At 42.8% G+C, this 19,921-nt stretch overlaps 1 protein-coding gene across 7 annotated transcripts; it reads right to left on the bottom strand.

Annotated features, from left to right (window-relative positions):
* Nucleotides 1–572: 572 nt before the first annotated feature.
* On the bottom strand, nucleotides 573–19,258 carry HNRNPF (heterogeneous nuclear ribonucleoprotein F). 7 transcript variants are annotated; one of them, XM_033129878.1, is made up of 6 exons: nucleotides 19,201–19,258; nucleotides 18,815–18,880; nucleotides 8,705–8,863; nucleotides 7,827–7,960; nucleotides 6,468–6,529; nucleotides 573–2,465 (listed from the first exon to the last, which is right to left on the bottom strand). In XM_033129878.1, exon 6 carries the CDS (start codon nucleotides 2,414–2,416, stop codon nucleotides 1,166–1,168), a length of 1,251 nt encoding a protein of 416 aa, XP_032985769.1. In that variant the 5' UTR covers nucleotides 2,417–2,465; nucleotides 6,468–6,529; nucleotides 7,827–7,960; nucleotides 8,705–8,863; nucleotides 18,815–18,880; nucleotides 19,201–19,258; the 3' UTR covers nucleotides 573–1,165. The 7 variants fall into 7 exon arrangements, with proteins under 7 accessions (XP_032985769.1, XP_032985773.1, XP_032985771.1 ...); XM_033129882.1 differs by lacking the exon at nucleotides 6,468–6,529; XM_033129880.1 differs by lacking the exon at nucleotides 8,705–8,863 and having other exon boundaries at nucleotides 19,201–19,236.
* Between the last annotated feature and the right edge of the window lie 663 nt (nucleotides 19,259–19,921).

Here is a 19,921-nt window from a genome sequence, read left to right as displayed (position 1 = left end):
AACTCCATTCACATTTTAGTCTTGATGGTTTTATTTAGTGCACGTCATAGTGAAGTGATGGTAATATACCATGTGCAGAATTGCCTGGAATTTGGATGTGACTTTCCACTGCTGAAGCAGATAATTTTCCAGTAACAAACTGGAAACAGGTCTCAAAAACTTGAGATTATGTGTATCCTGCAATAATCTGCAACTGCTAACCCAGGAGTGGACTCACAGAAATAACCATTAAGTGAAAAAAGAATGTTTGACCAGCACATTTCCTATTAAAAAACCTGAACCGTGACTCACAATGTATGCAGCACTCCAAACTAAATCTCTAGCTATGAAAAACCAATGTGGATCCAGCATAAAATGAGGGACCAGCAGGGCATTATAAATGGCTGGAGAACAGGCACAAAAGTCACAGCAGGCTGGGACTCCATCTTCACACTTGCTGGGTTGTGTTTCTTGTCACGATTTCCACCACTTATACGTAATACTTTTAAAATCTGACTTATGTAGTATTGATATGAATTCTCTTCACCACCCATTTTGCTATTTTTTGGTGAGCAGATAATCTATTCCAGTCATTGTGAAAAAGTCTTTATTTTAAGAAAAAAATTTAGTTAACAAAAAATTTAACAAATTTCACTTAGCAAAATACACCCAAAAAGAAATCACAGTTTACAAAGAAAGTTAAGTCAAGGCCTCACCAATCCTACAGTATTAGTAATGTGTCTCAATTTTCAAAACTAACTTTTAAAAAGCTTAAACTTAGCCTAAAAGATTTTAAATGAAAATAAAATAGAATGAACAAACATGAGAAATGTTCCTCTTTGAATTAGGGATCTAGCACCTTGAGTTTTCCAAAAAGCACATCTCCCCAGTGTTCACGGTGATGTGGTGTAAAAGATCTACGTTTGATATACTTAAAACTATTTTAACTCAGATAACATCACTCTGAAGTACACTACCAAAATATTGAGAAAAGCTGAAAATAGTTTTAGTTTACTCCATATCACATGCTAGAAGAAAGTTTGCATGAGAAAACACTGAAGAGGTAATATTTTAATCCAGATTTCACAAACTCGTGGTGCAAAATGGGTCCCACAGCTTCTAACTGCTTTTCACTGCTTGTTGGCTGCCTGTGAAAATTTGCAACAACTCAAATGCTCCTACAAAACTAGTCATATCCAGCCATGTTGTTCTGGCCACTGTAGCCAGCCCCATAACAGCCACTCACAGACTGGCTCTCGAGGCCACTGTACTGGGCAGTGGACTGGGCCGACACCCCCATGCCTTGAATCATCTGGCTGCTATATGCCCCATTGCTAGCTGCTGTTGTGGAATTCAAGAAAAGTTCTATGTATCTGTGTTGCATGTTGGCCCTGTCTTTGGACATAGCTGCCACAGCTTCTTCGTGAGTGGCAAACTCAACATCAGCTTCACCTGTCACTCTTCCGTCCGGGCCAATCTCAATATGGACTCTCACAGGGTTGAGTGGAGAGAAGAAGTTGTAAATGTCATTTTCTGTGGCTTTGTATGGCAGCCCCCTCATGTGGACGCAGTGTCCAGTGGTGCTCTGGACAGTGAACTCACCATCTCCATATCTGTGGTCATACATCCCTGAGAGACAGTAACTGAGGTCTCTTCCAAACAGGTCGGTGGTGAAGCCGTAGCCGTCGCCGAGGCCACTGTACTCCTCATAGCCCCCGTAGCCTGCACTGTAAGCACCGGACCTCATCCTCTCCAGGCCTGCCTGCTTGACAATGCCAATATACCTCCTGGCTGTGCCAGGACGGTCATAGGGCCCCGGACGCTGTACAGACATGAACTTCAGAGGAGGATCCGAGTATGACCTAACTTCTTCCTGACTGCTCTTGAACACTTCGATATACCTGTGGCCTATTCTCTCCTTGTGCTTCCCTAGAGCCTTCTCAGCTAACTCCTGGGAGGCAAACTGCACAAAGGCTTCCCCTGTAATCTTGCCCTCAGGGTCCACAGGCAAGGTGATCCCGTTTGGCACAATTTCCAACCCCGAGAAGAACTGAATAATCTCCTCCTTGGTGCATCCAAATGGGAGTCCTCGAAGCCGCACAAAGCCATCGTTGGCGGTGTCAGCACTGTTTGGGCCGCTGTGCTTCAACACCCAATCCATCTCGGTTCTGTGGGACTTGAACACCTCAATGTACCGGTGTCCCATGCTTTCCCGGTCTTTTTTAAGGGCCATTTTCACATCATCTTCTGATTCAAGTTCAACGAAAGCCTCACCACTCTGCCTGCCTTCTCTAGTGTAGATGAAATGGATGCCTGCGGCCCCACCATGAATTATGCAGCCGGAGAGGAAATTCTGCACATCCTCAATAGAGCAGGACCAGGGCAGGCCACGGAGCTTGACCACAAAGCCTTCACCTCCCTCGGGGCCCAGCATCATGGACACTTAACAGGGCAGACTTCAAACAAGTCAGCTGCTGCCTTGGTGGCTGAAAAGAAAGCAAAAAACTACGTAATTTTCCCTTTAATATATGTAACAAGATTATGCAGTAAATAGGGTTTTCTCCATTTTACTGATGAGGTAGGCTAAGTAAAGTTGAAATACACCAAGTACATTTGATCTGAGATTCAATCCCAGGCCTCTCCAAAAATATGCATAGTATTCACAGACTTGAAAAACACCAACCAGGAGGTCTTAAAAAAAGGTGAAATAAAATTTGAAGAGCAAAATAGTGACCTAGAAGCTTCACTCAGTAACTCAAAATCTATAAATAGTCAATTGTGTAAGTTGTAAAAGGGAAGAACGAAAGAATGGAAGCAACATTCAGAAATAGTAAGAGAATTCAGAACTGGAGGAAAACATGGGGTATATTATTGCATCGCTAAAGTATTAATAAAAGGCAGGATAGGTCTAACTTGGTGCCTTGAATACAGGGGAATCTAAATTATTAGTCAGGTTAGAACATATTGTTACATATTTACTCCAGATATTTATCATGATGAAATTTGGTACTTCATTTATAAGAGCTCCTCTGTGAGATTCTTCTTAAACTACAAGCCTTACATTTAATCAATTTGCTTGTTTGTGGCAAAATACTACAGAAGTAAAAAGTGAGTGATGAACGGACTATTTTGAACCACAATACAGAATAATGTTTTGACACTAGGTTAACCAGATCAGTGTTATCTTAACAATGTCGAGAAGATACAAGACAACAATGGATTCCAGAGTCTATGGATCATTTTGTTCCTAAATTATCAAATCAAAGAAAATCAGTTAAGTGTGAAGACATATCCAGCCTGGCAGACAAGTTATGAACACTGCAAAATACAGAAATCAAACTATAAGCTTTCCAAGTTCACATATAAATAAAAGGCTTAACATAAAACCCACGCTTACTGCTACGTTTTGTTGCGACTGCCAAGAAAGGGAATGAACACCTCTCCATGTACAAGATGGATGAGAGGTGCCCCTCCCATAGGGTGTCATGAAATGCACGTGGCACCCAGAGTCCATACTGAGAGAGAAAGAGTAAAGGTCAAATCCAAGTGGAAGGGCAGTCTTCGGAAGAATAGGAGTTGAGCCACCGGGTAGAAATATACGCATACCAGAGACAATAAAAACATTGATAGGGCCAAAAATATACTTTTGGCAATCAATGTTCAAAATGGGCACATGTTAAGTATGGAAATTAAATGTTTCATTAAACTGTCATTTTACATCAAATGTAATAGATACTAATTTTTCTTAAAACCCCCACGATTTAAAAATTAGGAAGCATGGAGAGACAAATTTAAGCAAAGGAAAAGCAAACTGTTAATATATGAAATGCTCAACTGCACTAGTACCAGGGAAAACAAATTAATGACAAGTTACATTTTGACCCCTCATAATTTTCGTAATTTAAATATTTTATGTAGTAAACCAACAATTTGTATGCACTTCCTCCTTCATTGTTGTGTACCCAATAAAAAGTGTCCCAGGAGGCTGCACGGATCTGTTCCCTGGGTGTACTGAGTGGCTCAGTGGAACAGAGGGGGTAAATGGTTCACATTTTGGACCAGACACTCTTTGCTGTGAGGGCAGGCCCCGCACTGCAGGACACTGGGCAGCACCCCAGGCCTCTACCCACCAGATGCCAGTAGCATCCCTCTCCCCTACTGTGACAACCAAAAATGTCTTATGACACTCCCTGGTGGGTAAAATTACCCCAATTTGGGAATGACTAGTGTAGAAAATCAGGGTCCCCAACCATATACAGTTCCACTACAACCCCCACTCCTCCAAAAATCTTCGACGTCTGTCCTAAATCCCTATATTCTAATTTTCCCTTACTTCTGATCATCATCTACTTCAAACAGGGACCATGTGAAGGAAATTGCCACAAAGTCTAGGAATTTATAAACAAAGAGTTGCTGGTCTTTACAACCAAGATCATTATCTACCAATCTGCTCTGGTCCCAAACTCCATCCAACCTCAACAAATTCTTTATCACCACTCTTTTCTAACTAATCCTGGAATACAGATCTTTCCTGATATCAATTTGCTTTCCTTCCCTTTCAATTAAAATCTCAAAAGGCCTACAATGTCACCCCCATGCACCCACCATTGAAAATGCATAATCTCACTCTGCCAAGGACCTCCTCGGCAAGAAAGAACAAGTATTTTCTTACCCTCACCTTATTTGTTTCTACAGGAGTTAATCTGAAAATCCTTTCTTCCCTTAGTTCCTGGTGCAACTATCTCCTGTTAATTCCTTCGACAGCTCTCTCAACCTCTTCCTGAGTCTTTCCTCCGCATACGTAACTATAGGGAATCACTGGGGTTGCACCCTGTCCTTTACTAGGCAGCCTCATCCGATCTCTCATCTCCACAACTAGCACTGCACTCAAGACACCCGTCCCCAGCCTTAGGCTCCTTGAACCCAGAATGGTATACATAACTTTACTCCACAGCTCCCCAAGTACCACAAACGAACGAAGCCTTTTACTCTGAAACTTCTATAGCACCTTGGTTGCAGCATAAATGGCCTTACCTGTCAAGAGGCTCTAGAAGGAAACTAAAGTAATCCTTGAACAACTTCTCCCAAGGATTCAAATTCAATGAATTTGTCCTCTCTCCCAGGTGGTGCCATTCTCCACCCTAACCACTCCCCCAACCCTTACTCAGTAACTCTGGACTTCAACAATGAAGGCTTCTCACAGCTCTGTACTCAGCCCCAGAGCACTGCATGGCCAAATATAGAGCTCAGTAGTAATTCCTTTCTTTGTAATCCGAATTATCTAATTGTCATTTCCTTTCTGCATTGCCCTATTACCTTTTACCCAAAAGCCCATTCCAGGATACTTGGATCTTCAATTTCTCCAGGCTTAATAGTTAGTCCGACTGCAACCCAATCAGCAACTGAAGTGCTCTTTTAAGGTGATTTGATGCCACTCCTGTTCCAAGTCCTTGGAGGCTTCCCACTGATGTTACACAAACCACAGGGGTACTAAGGGGTGCTAAAGCATTGCAACACACTATCTAATCCCCACCCCAATTTTAAATGTTTATTCCTGTATCTGGAATGTGCCAGGCTCTCTGCTCCCTTTGACACGTGTTAATTCTCTCTCCAAATATATTCCACTCAACCTTCTGTCCAGCTAAATCCTACTAATCCTTAAGGTCACAGGTCAAATATTCCACTTTTCCAAAGATCTTCCCCTTCAACAAACTAAATCTCATAGTTCTATGCTCCCATAGCATTCTTGCTGTGATTTGTTTAAAAGGTGTCTTCAAAACTGCATTGAGAGCCTATGAGGGACAGACCCTGTCTGTTCTGTTGGTTACCCCACCCCCAGCAAAGCAGCCTAAAGATTAACAAGGGATTAACTGAGGGTGAAGTGTGTGTGTGGGTTCAACACCTCCCTGGATAGGCTGGAAAACACATGCAAGAAGCATAAAAAAGACACTTCATGTAAGAATTGTGTAATTAAGCACCACAAAAAACTTAAAAAAATAAATAAAATGCCTAATACAGTACAGATCACAAATGTTTTGTTTCAGAAAATGTTTCAAAAAAACAAAGTGATTTCTTTGAAAGCAAGGTAAAAAGAGCATTCTTTCCCAAAACACATGTCTATACTTAAACATTTGCTGCTTATTTTTACTCCAAAATTCTCATCTTTGATTTCTCATTTAAAGTTCTATGACTTTTAATTTCTTATTCTTCTGAACTTTGAATGAAATTCAAACCTAATTTCTGGTGCTAACATTATACAATAGCCTCAGTCTTGCCCTCAGAATCTACACATTTAGATCCTTTGCGGACTTACAGTACTTTAGGACATTAACTAAAACTCAGAAAAGTCTTGCAGTTCTGCTAAACGTTAGATTTACAGCTAGTAACACGAAAACTTTTACTTCACATTCCTAAGAAAAATTTCTGCTTGAATATAATAATTCAAATATAAAGTAAGTAATTACTTTAAAAGGAAAAATAAAGCTCACCTTAAAGAACAAGGGGGGGGGGTGCCAACAGTCCGAGACACTCCTGGTAGATACGAATTATCCTAAAAAAGAGCGATATGGTCGTCCTGCCTCAGTGCTGAAGTACTCAGCAGAGCAACCGGAGCACTCAGCAGTGCCGGAGGCGGCAGTCCCCGGGGAGGGGATGGGCTGGGGGGATACCAGGAAAGCAGGCAGGGCTGGGACTCCCGAGTCAAGAACACACCCGGCCCACCCCCAAGCATTTAAAAGCTTTACCTTTTTCACAGGGCACACAGAGGGTAACCCCCACTCGCCCTGATGAGACCTATTCAAACTCCCGAGTTTCTCTACAGACGACTCTTAATCTCAGTAAGAAAATTTAAATATCGAGGGCTGGCGAGGCAAGACCAGAGCTGTCCGGGGAAGGGAAGGACGGAGCAGCAGTGCGCACAAGTATAGGAGGGACGGGAGTCTAGCGAAAGGTTTGTGAGAAATCGTTTAACAGAATTTACAATTTATAAAAATCCCTGGGGGCAGGGTGGAGATACTCAAAAATACTTTATTTCCCAGTTTACTTGGTAACTTCACTTTTTGTATCCTGACATTGATCTTTAACTGAGAAGGAGTAAGAGGAGGAAATGTTGAAACGTGCTTTTCAAAAGGAAAAACTACCATCGCCCACAGCCAAGTGACAAAACTGTCCCCAAAGACCTAGACTATGTGAAGTCCAGGGAATACGTCTGAAAACTAAACTACCTCCCTAGTTTTGTAAACAAAGACCTGGGAAAGTTAATTACGCTGAACGCGTTGTCTTAAAAATAGTATTTGTCTTCTTACTGGAGTCCTGTGATTATTACACGAGACTATTTGGGGAAAAACATTGTGTAAATGTAAGGTACTACAGTTTAAAACGACAGATTTGGTCTGGGGCCGAGATTCTGCTATTCTAACAGGCTGCCTGGACTCCTGTGAGGCCACCCCGAATACGCTCCTCCATGACTCAACTGGTTAGACGGGATTTGGTTCGGATACTGGTAGATCCAATCAAGATAAACTGGGTGCGCCTCCGCGGCCCGGACTGACTAGGTTTATCTGCGTAATAAACAGGGCGGCTTAAACCGCACCTCCCATGTTCTCGAAGGTTCAGGCATCAAGAGCTTGGTGGGAGCCTGGCTTCACCCTCCTTCAGTCCTGTTCCAGTGAGACCCGAAGAGCACTTTCACTCTTATTTGTAAACGAATTTTAACCTACAGCTGGCAGCACGCAAAAAACAGGTTGTCCTGGACGCCTTAATTACTCAAAAAGTTCTGCTAAATCTCAACCCGCGGGGGACGCTGCCTCAAGGGTCACGCAGTTGACTTTTTTTGCTGTAAGACTTACCGCTGAACGGAGCAGAGCGGATTTCTATTTTCATCAAGTGAACACGGGTTACAGCCAAAGGACCCCAATTCCACCCGACGTTTAAAAATGCAGAGGGCTCCGGGGCAAGTCCAGGTGCATCTCCTGTTATTAACCTGAAATTGAAACCGCCTGGCTACCGGCACGTTCGTCTGAGGCTGAAGCAGAGCCAGCCACCAGGGGCGCGTCGGAGCGATTTCGGCGGGAAGCGAAGCCGCGGTCTCGGACGCCGAGCTCCTGGGACCCACCGGGCCAGGGTACAAGGGTAGGAGCTCACCCCTCCTCCACCTGGCGCCGCGACAGTCTCTATCCGCCCGGCTGGGGACAAGGCCGGACCCCTGGGCGCCCCAACCCGAGCCTGGGCGGGGTCAGCGGGCGCTTCCGGTGCGGAGCGAGCTCCGGGGGGGTTGGGGGGGAAGGCGAGGGGGGGAAGGCGGGGGGAGAGAGGCTCCCTGGGCCTCGTGGGGGGATGGGGGCGGGGGGGAAGCACGGGGCTAAGGCTTCCCGGACAGGGCGGCGGGAGGGGAGGCTCCGGGTAGGGGCACTTACGGGAGCGGCAGGAAAGAGTTCTCCCGCCGGGGTTGAGAGGAGGAAGTTCTTGGGCCCGGCTTCCCGGAGCCACGGGGGTGGGGGCGGAGCTCCCGATTAAGGGGGGGCTTCCTAGGGAGGCCGCGAAGAGTTCCCGGGACCCGCAGGGGGCCGGTGGCTTCCCCCGCCGAGGGGACTTCCTGGGGCGGGGAGAGTTCCTGGGGCAGCGAGGGGAGGGAAAGAAAGAGTTGGGCGGTCGTGGGGAAGAGCTCCCCACCCACGGCCTAGGGGGTGGCGGGCGGGTGGGGGGTCGTGCGCTCGCGGCAGCTCACCACGACGGGTCCGGAGTCCGGAAGGCCGGCGCGCGGGGTTGCGTCCCGGAGGCAGAGGCCGCGTGACTGGGAGGGCGGCGAGCCGGACGTGGGTCACGGGGTGTAAAGGAGGAAGTGCCACCGACGGGCCCGCCAAGATGTCACCAATGGAAACGCGTTCTGCAGGTGCGGCCCGCGCGGTCGGCCAAGGCAGGAAGTAGGGGGAGGAGGGAAGAAAAGCAACGAGGAAGACCGTTCTAAGCGAGTTCTCAGGATAGGTGCCAGGGTAGGGAAAAGTCCAGAGTGCCAGCGGGGGGAGAGGGGAGGAGGAGAGTGGGGAGGAGCCGCAAGGCTTACATGGAAAGAGAAACCGTAAAATTAAAGGAAAAAAATCACCTCTGAAGACAGTAAGAATTTAGAATGGAAACTTGTGGATATACAGTACCTTGTTTTGTAGATTTCACCATAAACTCATGAAAATGGTTTGCATAATTTTTAAAAGATTAATTTTAAAATATGCAATTCTTAAATTTTATACCTAACAAGCAATTCCATTTTTATGAACCTTTAAATCCTGATTCAAATGAATAAACTGTAAAAGGCAATTGCAAAAATGTGAGCAGTGACTGAATTTTACTTGTGATTATGTTGCTTTGATTTTATTTGAGTCATGTAATGTCAACTATAAATGAAAATAATTTTAAATCTTTTTAAAAAGGGTCATTAGTTAGAGACATCTGATGTCTAGAATCTGTTTCTAATCTGGAAGGAGAGGGAATACAGATGAAACAGCATGCATGTCATGACTGAAGGTGGGTGATGGCATACGGACTTTCCTTATTTATTATTTTACTTTTGTGCATGTTTAACACTTTAAATAATTAAATTATTTTTAAGAGAAAAGAAAAACTAGAAATAACTACCAAAATTACAGAATTAATAGGGAAGGAGGAAGGTACTAAGTAAGAATATGGTGATGTAGTCTGCAAAGCCAGACTAGACTGTAGGAAACTACAAATACAAATGAGCCAGCCCTTCAACAAATTAGCTGGAATGGAAAAAAACAAGGGGCCATTTATTGAATAAAAGAAATTTAAGAGATTTATCAAGGATTCACAATGCATCTTGATTTAAATCATCTTGATTTAAGCAAACTGGTAAACATTTATGAGAAGTTAACAGATACCTGAATATTAACCAGAAATTTGTTACTTATTTTAAATATGACAGCATTGTAGTTAGGTTTAAAAATAAAGGAATTAACTTTTAGAAATGCATTTTGAAGTATTTGTGGATGAAATGGTGTGATGGCTGGGATTTGCTTCAAAATTATCTGAGTGAAGTAGATAGAGGATATGGAGAAAAACTGTCCATAATTGGTAATTGTTGAAGCTGAGTGACAGGATTCAAAATCTAGCCATCCCATGGAAAGTGAGAAACAGACACTAAAAACTCACATTCAAAAGAAGTAAAACAATATTGTGGAAAAAATAGTTAAGCCACAAAATTGGCTTGTTTTTGGAAAGAATATCTACATAGAAATGGGTACCTTGACAGCTTCATATGCATTTATTTCACTTCTTAAAATCTAACTCAAAATATATTCTTGGTAATTTACATGACCGGCATGCATTTTCACACCTATTTTATTTGAATGTATTTGTTGCAGTTAAGTAGTTTGACATGAGCCTTCTTGGCTTAACTGGTTGGTGACACTAGCAAGAGGAGTGTTAATAATTGATCACTCATGATAATGATTCCTGCCAGCAAAGGAACAACATGTACAGAAGACACAGGGAGCCTGTTGTGCTGAGACCGAAGGCACCTGAAAACCCCTGCAGCCAGGGCTGAACCCAACAAAGGAGGGAAGCTGAGGAAGATGGCTATAGCCTTGAAGGCCTGGTTTGGTAGTTTGGACATTATTCAAAGGCCAACAGAATATCATGTAATTGTTTCAAAATGTTTTGCTTTTCTACAGAACAGTGTAACTGCTGTCTGGAGAATGAAAGGTGAGAACAGATGCAAGGAAATGAGATGGGAAGGAATTAGGCAATTTTAGGAAGGCTGACAGTACCCTGCAACAGAAACACTGTGGTAGAAATTGCCCATGTGAAAGGATTTGGTTGACGTGCAGTAGGTAAAATTAACCGAATTCAGAGCCATTCTGTGCTCTTACATGATGCAGGCACTGTGCTAGGTCCACAGAACAGTGAACTGGGAAACCAATGAAAGAAAGAAAGGTCTGATGACATATTTTGAAATGACCAAAAACTAGAAAATGGAAATTAACTTACATAGGGGTCTGAGAAAGTGACATTTAAATACACCGGAAGTAATGCTTACCCCCGACCTAAGGTTTCAAAGTGTAAGTTTAATTATTCCTTTTTTTTCTTTGTGTATTATCCTACTTATTCCCCCTGAATACTTGTTCAAATTCTTTATATTTTTAAAATGCAACCCTTTACCAGAATATGTTTGTTTGGTGTTGGTTGCTTTATATAAATATTTTTATTTTGTAGTAAATCCTTTTAATCTTTATATTCAGTTCTTATCAAATCCACAAGAGGATTTGATTATCATTTCTGCTGCTCATGTCTGTTTTCCACTTGAGCAGAGTTCTGGGGAAGAAGCAATTCCCTGTCATAATCCCAGACCCCTATTTATTGTGTTTTCCTTCTCTACTAGAAATTATATTGAAAACCTCAAGTCTCTTCCAACCCACCAATTTTATAAAGTCCCAATTTAGTAGCTTTTAAACATTTCTTGCTGCCAGGGACTCACTTGATAATATGATGCAGGCCTAGACCAAATTATTAAAAAAAAAAAAATGTGCCCACACATACTGTTGTACCTAAAATGTCAAGGGGCTCATGCACCTGAAGTGTAAGAACTCTGATCTAATTTACACAACATGTCAAGTTCAATACACAAAACTAAAAGAGAGAAGCTGTAGATAGATCATGAAATACGTTACTATTAAGTGTTTATTGCTATTACTACATTTTTATCCATCAAAGGGTGTATGTCATGATCTGTAAGCAACAGGAAAGCTGTTTATTATGTTTTAACTGTCAGGCCCTTTATAGTTTACTTATTGTAACTAAGTCTGGGAGTAATAATACACTTTTCCCTCAGTGTTCATTTCTCAAAAGCTGTGTTAACTAAAAAGCAAAAATAGTATAATATGATGCTAGATAAACTGTATCTGTAATGCTTGTATTAAAATTAACAGGGATAATTTTTTACACAAGCAACCATTGCTGTTTTTTAACTTTAATAATTTTACATTTTTTCGTATTAAATCTTAAAACCCTGTGTGTATTTTACACTTACAGCCCATATCAATTTGGACTAGCCACATTTCTACAGTATTGGACAGTTACTGTTCTATATTGATTGCATTTTGCAGGTGACTCAAAAAATCAAGATCAAAAGTTAACAGAGAACAAAAAATGTATCAGGTGAGGTCTTCATGAAAAAGAAACTGCTATAAGACTTCCCTTGCTAACGGTAAAATCTGTTCTCAACTGAGGGAAAATTTCATCATCTGTATTAATTAGTAGGCTTTTCCCACAGTAGAAAACACGATTCTAGCCTTGCTAAGAAATGGGGTGTGTGTGTGTATTGAGGGGGAGAGGGCAACGGGGACGGTATTCTGCTATAGAAAATACAACTGCTATGAAGTCAGTCTTCCTACCAACTTTCCTGTAACTCACTCCTCTGAAGCAAGCAGCCCCTAGGTGGGCAAGCAGCAGATCTGGAGCTGGGGGGAGGGCAGCTTATGGTCTCCAGGGAGACCTTGGCAATACATGTCCACAGCCACCTCCAGAAGGTGTCCCTCAGGGGGCCTAGTGCTTCCTCCTGGGGTTCTGTGGAGAGCTGACACCTTGTTAGGTGCCATACAGCTGCCCCAGGAGTGGAGAATGCTCAGTGTTCACCACTCGAAGCACAGCACACTATCCTGGGGGAGTGGAGAAAACCAAGTGGAGAACAGAAAACCAAGAGGAGGGAAGACACGTGGACAATGTACGCGAGAGTGTGTCTCCAGCGCCCAGAAATACCATACATCAGACAACAGATCAGAACAGCAGTTTGCAGAGAACAAGTGCTAGACAAAACCGTAAATATTTAACCAAAAATAGCGAGCACTTTCAGATACTCAACTACAAAATTAAAATCTTTCTGGTACTAAAAATTGAGTTTAAAATTTATAAAGTTAGTAATGAATTGAAAGAAAGGATTGTGGCCTGGAAAACCAAGTTGAAGAAATAAAACAGAGGGGAAAAAAACTGCAAACAGTAAGGGGAAAAAGATATACAATTTGCAGGACATAAGATATAACTTGGGACAAGAGAAATTAACATGTGAATAACTGAGGTTCCAAGAGGAAAAGACAAAAAATGGAGGCAAGAGAACAGATAAAGAATGGAAGGAAATTTTGTTGCTTTAAGATAAATTGTGTCGTTCCCAAAAGGTATTTTAGAAAGACACAACCCAACACATGTATGTGGTAAAACTCCTAAATTTACAGTATAGAGAAAAACTGCCGAACGGGTTAGGTACAAAGGATAAAAATATGGTAGCCACTAGCCACACGTGGCTACTGAGCACTTGATATGTGGCAAGTACAAAATGAGATGTGCTGTAAGTATAAAATGCACACTGAATTGCACAGATTAAAACAAAAATGTAAAATCAATTTTCAAATACTGATTACATGTTGAAATATTTTGGATGTATGGAGTTAGTCCAACTATATTAAAATATACTTAATTGAAATATTAAAAATTTCCCAACTCATTCTAAAAGGCCAGTATTCCCGTGTTACAGGCTGAATTGTGTCCCAAAAATTCCTATGCTGAACCCCTAGTAGCTCAGAATGTGACTGGATCTGGAGTCTTTCCAGAGATAATTAATTTAAAATGAGGTCATTAGAGTGAGCCAATATGACTGGTGTTCTTATATAAGGGAAATTAGGACAGAAAAACACAGAGGGAAGACAATGTGAAGACACAGGGAGAACACCACTATACAAAACAAGGACAGGGGTCTGGAACATATCCTTTCCTCATGGCCCTCAGAGAGAACAAACCCTGCTGACACCTTGATCCAGGACTTCTGGCCTCGAGAACTGTGAGAGAATCCATTTCTGTTGTTTAAGCCATTCAGCCTGTAGTATTTTGTTATGGCAGCCCTAGCAGACCAATGATACCAAAACCAGACTGCTATCACAAGAAAAGGCTAACTACATGTTAATATCCCTTATGAATACAGATGCAAAATTCCTCAACAAAATACTGACCGAATCCAGCAACATATAAAAAGCATTATACACCATGACCAAGTAGAATTTATCCCAGAAAACGGTGTTTTAACAAAAGAAAATATTCCATAATTAGTGGTGATTGTTTTTAAAATTTTGTGAATATACTAACCTCTGAATTGTACCCTTTAAAAGGGTGAACTGCATAGTATGTGAATTATATCTCAATTAATAAACAGAAAATTTGTCATTCATATCATAATTCTATTGGACAGAACTATTCTAAACAAATACTGTGTAAAGCAGAACAGAGATCTCAGGGAAGATGAAGAATGGAGATGTCAGTGATGGTCATCTTTGCAATATAAATTATAAAAATAGGAATTTTTAATATTCATAGTAGGTGATAATTTTCGAAAAAGAAGAGGTACGCTGTCAAGGGAAGACTAAAAGCAGTTTAGAATATTTCATTCTACTTTATCATTTTTCCCCTTATATATCGTTTTTTATGTCCTGTTTATCAATAAAAGAACTATTTCCTAGTCCAAGGCCACATTTTTATTTTTATTTTTTTACTTATGAAGCCCTATTGTTTGCATCTGCATTTTTACGTTCGATCTACAACAATCTGGAAGTGATTTTCCATTTCCAAGAGTTTTAGAATTATTAGGTTGATGCAAAAGTAATTGCCGTTTTTTGCAATTATTTTTAACCTTTTAAGCCATAGTTACTTTTGCACCAAGTTTCACAGGCTACTTTCACTCATAAAAACTCAGGAGAAAAAAATCCTAAAATAAATGTTAGCCAGCCAAATTCAGTAATACACAAAGCAATAACACACGATGACCAAGTTGGGTTTATTCCAGGAATGCAACTGTAGTTCATCATTTCAGTTAATCAACACTGCACTTTGTCGCATTGACATATTAATGAAGGCAAAATGTTAACTAAGAATATTTCATATTTTGTGAGAAATGCTAAGAAATATCCTAAATAATAAAAGTAGAAAATAGATGAATTCCTCTATCATCTGAAAGGGAATTTTCCTGACCATGACACAAAAACCAGAACTTGGGAAAATGCATGCATGACTAAACCACCATAAGCTAAGTAAAAATACCAAATGATAAAATGGGAAAGATATTTGTAATTTAATTCCCAAGTGTAAGAACTAAAGAGACAAAATGTCCAACAATCCAAAAAGAGGTATGGACAGTCGACAGAAAAAGAAATGCTCTTAAACATAAAAAGATGCTCAATCTCACCTATATAAGATAAACTAAAATTTTAAATGAAATGACATTTAAAATATCTATCTAAAAGTTTGCAAACACATTCCCCCTTGACAAAGTTGTAGATATAAGCAGACTCTCAAATACTGTTTGTGGAATTATTAAATGGTTCAACCCCTGTTGGTCAAAACAGGAAAAAGACACCTGCAAAGGCTATTCACTGCAGCACATCCTAATAGGAAAAAACTAGAAACAACCCAATTGCCCATCACTAGAGGTCCAATTGAATCAACTTTTGTGGATCCACTTAATGAAGTATTATACCTTAAAGTAAGGAAGCAACACGAAGGTCTCCCACTGGCCAAAAAGTGGATAATTTGAGCATCAAAGAGAATAAAACCTACATTAAAACACATCCTATATTGTAAAATCAATGACTTCATAATGCTATCCTAAAAATTGTCTTGCGCACATGCTAGGGATTCAATTCATTATGCTGGATATTGATAAACATAAGGAATCAAAAAAAACGTAACCTGCCTTTTATAAAGTACATTTTTGAGTAATCAAATGATTAACGAAGCAATTTCTTTATATAAGTATTTCTGCTAATAAATGGGAAAGAATATTTAAAGTATAAACTAATTTGGAAACCATTAACAAAACAATGGATCTGGGGAATGATCACCAAAGCCTGCTAACATCAGAAAGGGGGAACTGCCAACCAATATGTGCCCTCTGGCAGGAGTACACAGTCCCTCAAACAAAGTTATTTCCACAAAAAATCTCAACAGAATCAGAACAGCCTTTAGAGGTAACTACCGTTTTACAGGAAATGCAGACAGAGTAACAGATTCAAACACCACCATAGGAATGCAATCAGAAAAACCCAGAGTAAGGAAGGAATTCTACATGACACAAAACTTGATTTGTTCAACAAAGAATCTTTTATGAGCAGAGAACCTCTTAATGTTTACTAATAAGATAGCCACTTGTCATATTTGAAATGGCTGGTACAAATTGACATGTGCTGTCAACATAAAGTACACACCGGATTTTGAAATCATTTTAAAAAAAAGATAATTAAAAAATTTACACGATGAATGATATTTTGGATCTACATTAGGTTAAAGTAAATTATTAAAGTGAATTGCTTTTTTTTTTACTATTAGAAAATGTAAAATTAACTATGTGGCTTCTATTTTATTTCTATTGGACAGGACTGCTCTGGATTAAAACATAACTTAAAGAGATATAATCTACCAAATATTAAGGTGTGATCTTATTTGGATCCCAATTCAAACCAACCAGCTGTATAAAAATACTTATTAAACAATCAGGTATATTTAAACACTGGGTATTTGTTGATATCAAAGAATTATTATTTCTTTAGGTGTGATGATATTGTGATTATATTTTAAAGGTCCTTAGAAATATAAGCTGAAATATTTATGGATAAAAATCTTATGTCTGGAACGTGCTGTAAAACAAACCAGGCTGGTCATAGCTGAGCCTGGTTCTCCTTCTGCCCTGCCTTTTGTCTCGCACAAGAACCCTGTTTCGGGGCAACCAGGTTGGGGCAGGGGCCCTGGCAGGAGAGGACTGCTCCTGTCAAAAAGACCTGAGTCCTAGTCCCAGCTGTGTCACTGGTCAAGTGTCTTCTTGTCTCCCAGCCTCCATTTTCTCATCTGTAAAATGGGGGATAAAAGCAATACCCCCTTATAGCCTGGTTATGAGCATGTGATTAAGAAAATGTTGTAAAACACCTAACTCTGTGCCGAACCCAGTAAGGGTCAATTAATGTGGTTCTACAAAGAACCTGAGAGCTAGAGCTCACACTTCGGAGGGGAAGTTTCTGGGAAGTTACCTCCGTGAAAGAGGGAAACCCTCCCATTTCTGCCGTCTCTCCAGACACCTCTCCTGATGGGCACCGTGTGCCTCCACACGCTCCTTCAGTTTTGGCCCTTCTATACAAGGACTAACTGTCCTGTTGAATCACTCTTTGCCCTTAAATCGATTTACATTTTTACTTGAATATTTTGTTTAATGGGAGCTTTGTAACAATACTCAAGTGAAAACCAGTCACTTGGCAGTTTAAAAAGGTAATAAAAGCAAATACTACAAAAAGAATGTTACTAAAATAAAAAAAACTAAAAACAAAAAGACCACAACATGGAAATAACAAACCTACTCAATTTACAGAAATGCAGACAGGAACATGAGATCCCCAAGACAAAGAATGGACTCGTTTAACATCAGTTAACAAAACAATCTCGTCTAGAAATTAGCACTGAAAACATCACTTTTCACCGATAGATCCTAGTATGTTTTGTCTAACCAGAGAGCCCAAGGTATTTTCATTACTAGAAAGAAATTCAGAAAGATAGTAAACTTTTAAAAACGTGACTGAAATAGTGAAAATTACATTAAGATCGGTAGTATCGATGGCGTTGTGAATTAAAAGATAATTTCAGCATTCAAAACTCTCCCTGCTCCACCAGGTTTGGGACGCGCAAGGGCCGCCCCTAAGCTCAGGCGCCTCGGATCTCCTTCCTCTACCCTCCGCCGACCCGCGCGGTTCCCGGAAGCTGCCGCTGCCTCACGGTCCCCCTTCAGCGCGCAGCCGCTCGCGGGTTCCTCTCTCGTCACCCCCCCATCCCAGCCTGCAATGGCAGGGAGCCCCCGGCACCCCGCAAACAGATGTGAAAAATACTTAACCACGTTCTTTCGTCCTCGGGCCTCCAGGGTAAAGAAACTGCCGCGAAGGGACCCCGCGGGATCAACGGGACACAGGAAGGCAGTCTCCTAAGTGCCCTGGAAAGGGGGCTCTCCCCGGCTTGTGGCTTTCCAACCGTTTCTATTAAAGACCAGGGTAGGTAGGGTCCACGCGACTGGCGCGGCGTCACCCAGGCCGCCGGCGCCACCTTCAGTGAACCACACAAGACAGGGGAAGCAGAGGGCGCAGTGCAAGAGCCTACAGCGTCGATAACTTTCTTAGGCGCAGTCAAGAACCACCAAATATATTCAATGATACAAATAAGTAAAAGACAAGAAAAAAAGAAACGGCTAACTAATCAACCTCGTTCGGCAGAAGTGTGATCAACAGGCAAAGATAATAAGAACCCGAGTTTCAGCCAAAATGCAGACACAATACCTCTCACGGCAGGAGACAGACGCAGACAAGCGCTCAGAGCACACACGCCGCACCAAAAGGAAGAAAGGCCGCAAAGGCCGAGAGTGGAGGCCGGGCGAGCGGGAACGTGGGAGGGGGAGGAGTCAGTTCCCAACCAGTCCTGCGCAACTCCCCGGCGCTTCCAGCCACGTGGAGGGACTGCTTTCATTTTTAAACGAATTCCCTCTCCGACGGTCACCCGGTGCTCTCCCCTTATTCCTGGCAGAGGCGCTTGGGCTCCGCACGAGGCCCTCTTTCCCTTCCTCGCCGCGGGCCCGTCGTCTTCGGACCCCAAATCTCAGCCCTGAGATTTAGTCCCCGAATGTAAGGCCCTGGACCTCAAGCTCATCTGGGACAAACCCAATTCTCAGCCCTGCCGCCCCTACCTCGAGGGGGCCCAGTCCCCGATCAGTCCCAGGTGTGCGGCTATTGGCCTCGGAGATTCCGCCCGTCCCGCCCCTCACCTCGGGCTCCGAGTCTCCACGCTCCCGCTCTTCTTCACACCCGGCACCTTGGTCGTCGCTGAGCACCTAGAGGAGGGTAGAACGCGGGAGACTTGGCAGTTGTAACTGAAACAGTTGAGGCTTGTTTACCATCACCATGGATACCCCTGGCAGCGCGCCCTGGGCGGGGCCTGGGGGAGGAGGTCAGGCGCGCGGCGGGCTGGTGCCCACAACTCCCGCCCGCCATGCGCACGCGGCGTTTAGGGAAGCGCTGCTGCTCTCGGTGTGCCCGTCCCCGCTCGGCTCTGCGCCCCAGCGCCCGGGAGCAGCAGCCCCGGAAGCCCGCGCCCCAACCTCGCTTCTGGCTGCCCGCGCGACCGAGGGTCGGTTTCCCCACGGAACCCCACCTTTTCCAGGAGGACGAGACGCAGTCCTACTTCCACCACAGAACCGGAAGGACGCAAAGACCGTGGCGGGGCGTGGCCTTCGCGGCAGGCGTCCGGGGGCGGTGCTGCAAGGCCGCCATTGTGACGCGCTCTGTGCAGAGCCGGGGATTGGTCAGCCGGATGGGGGCGGGGCTGGAGCCTACGGAGGGGAGAGTGCATCGAGGGTAGCGGCTGGTCTCCGGCAATCCTGGCTCAGCTGACCAGTGCGTTTACCTATTGCTCTTTAAGTTACTGACTGGGGGAGGCCCCCAAACAGTGAGCCCAAAGATGCATGGGTTAAAGACCAGCATGAGAGAAGTAAATGAGAGTCGTTTCCTGCTGAGGAAGAAAGAGGAAGCTGAACCGCAGAGACGGATAAAGGAGGTTCCAAGGGCAGGCTTCAGGGAGGAATTAGGTTGACTGAGGTTGCTCATGTGACTATCACTTGGGCTAAGAAGTCCCACAGACTCTGAAGGTGACTCAAGACTCAGGGGGAATGCACGGTTTTCAGTTAGTATCTGAAACTACCCGCTGCCTGAAAATGGATGGCTACAGCCTGAGACAGTGGAGCAGATTTTCTTGATGTGTTCTAGAGTCAATAATTATTATCATTTTGTTTTTGGAAAGTCTTCATAAAGAAGAAAAAAATAGGAGCCGGCCTGGTGTCCAAAGTCAGGCTGTTGGAGCTCCGTGCTCCTAACTC

Source organism: Rhinolophus ferrumequinum, chromosome 16 (genome assembly GCF_004115265.2).
Source record: "Rhinolophus ferrumequinum isolate MPI-CBG mRhiFer1 chromosome 16, mRhiFer1_v1.p, whole genome shotgun sequence".
Taxonomy (NCBI): domain Eukaryota; kingdom Metazoa; phylum Chordata; class Mammalia; order Chiroptera; family Rhinolophidae; genus Rhinolophus; species Rhinolophus ferrumequinum.
Note: the sequence above shows the minus strand (reverse complement) of the source record. Positions and strands in the feature narration are given on the sequence as shown.

What these genes read in the sequence shown, in the direction of transcription:
- HNRNPF (XM_033129878.1), bottom strand. Translation starts at nt 2,416, where the DNA reads ATGATGCTGGGCCCCGAGGGAGGTGAAGGCTTTGTGGTCAAGCTCCGT.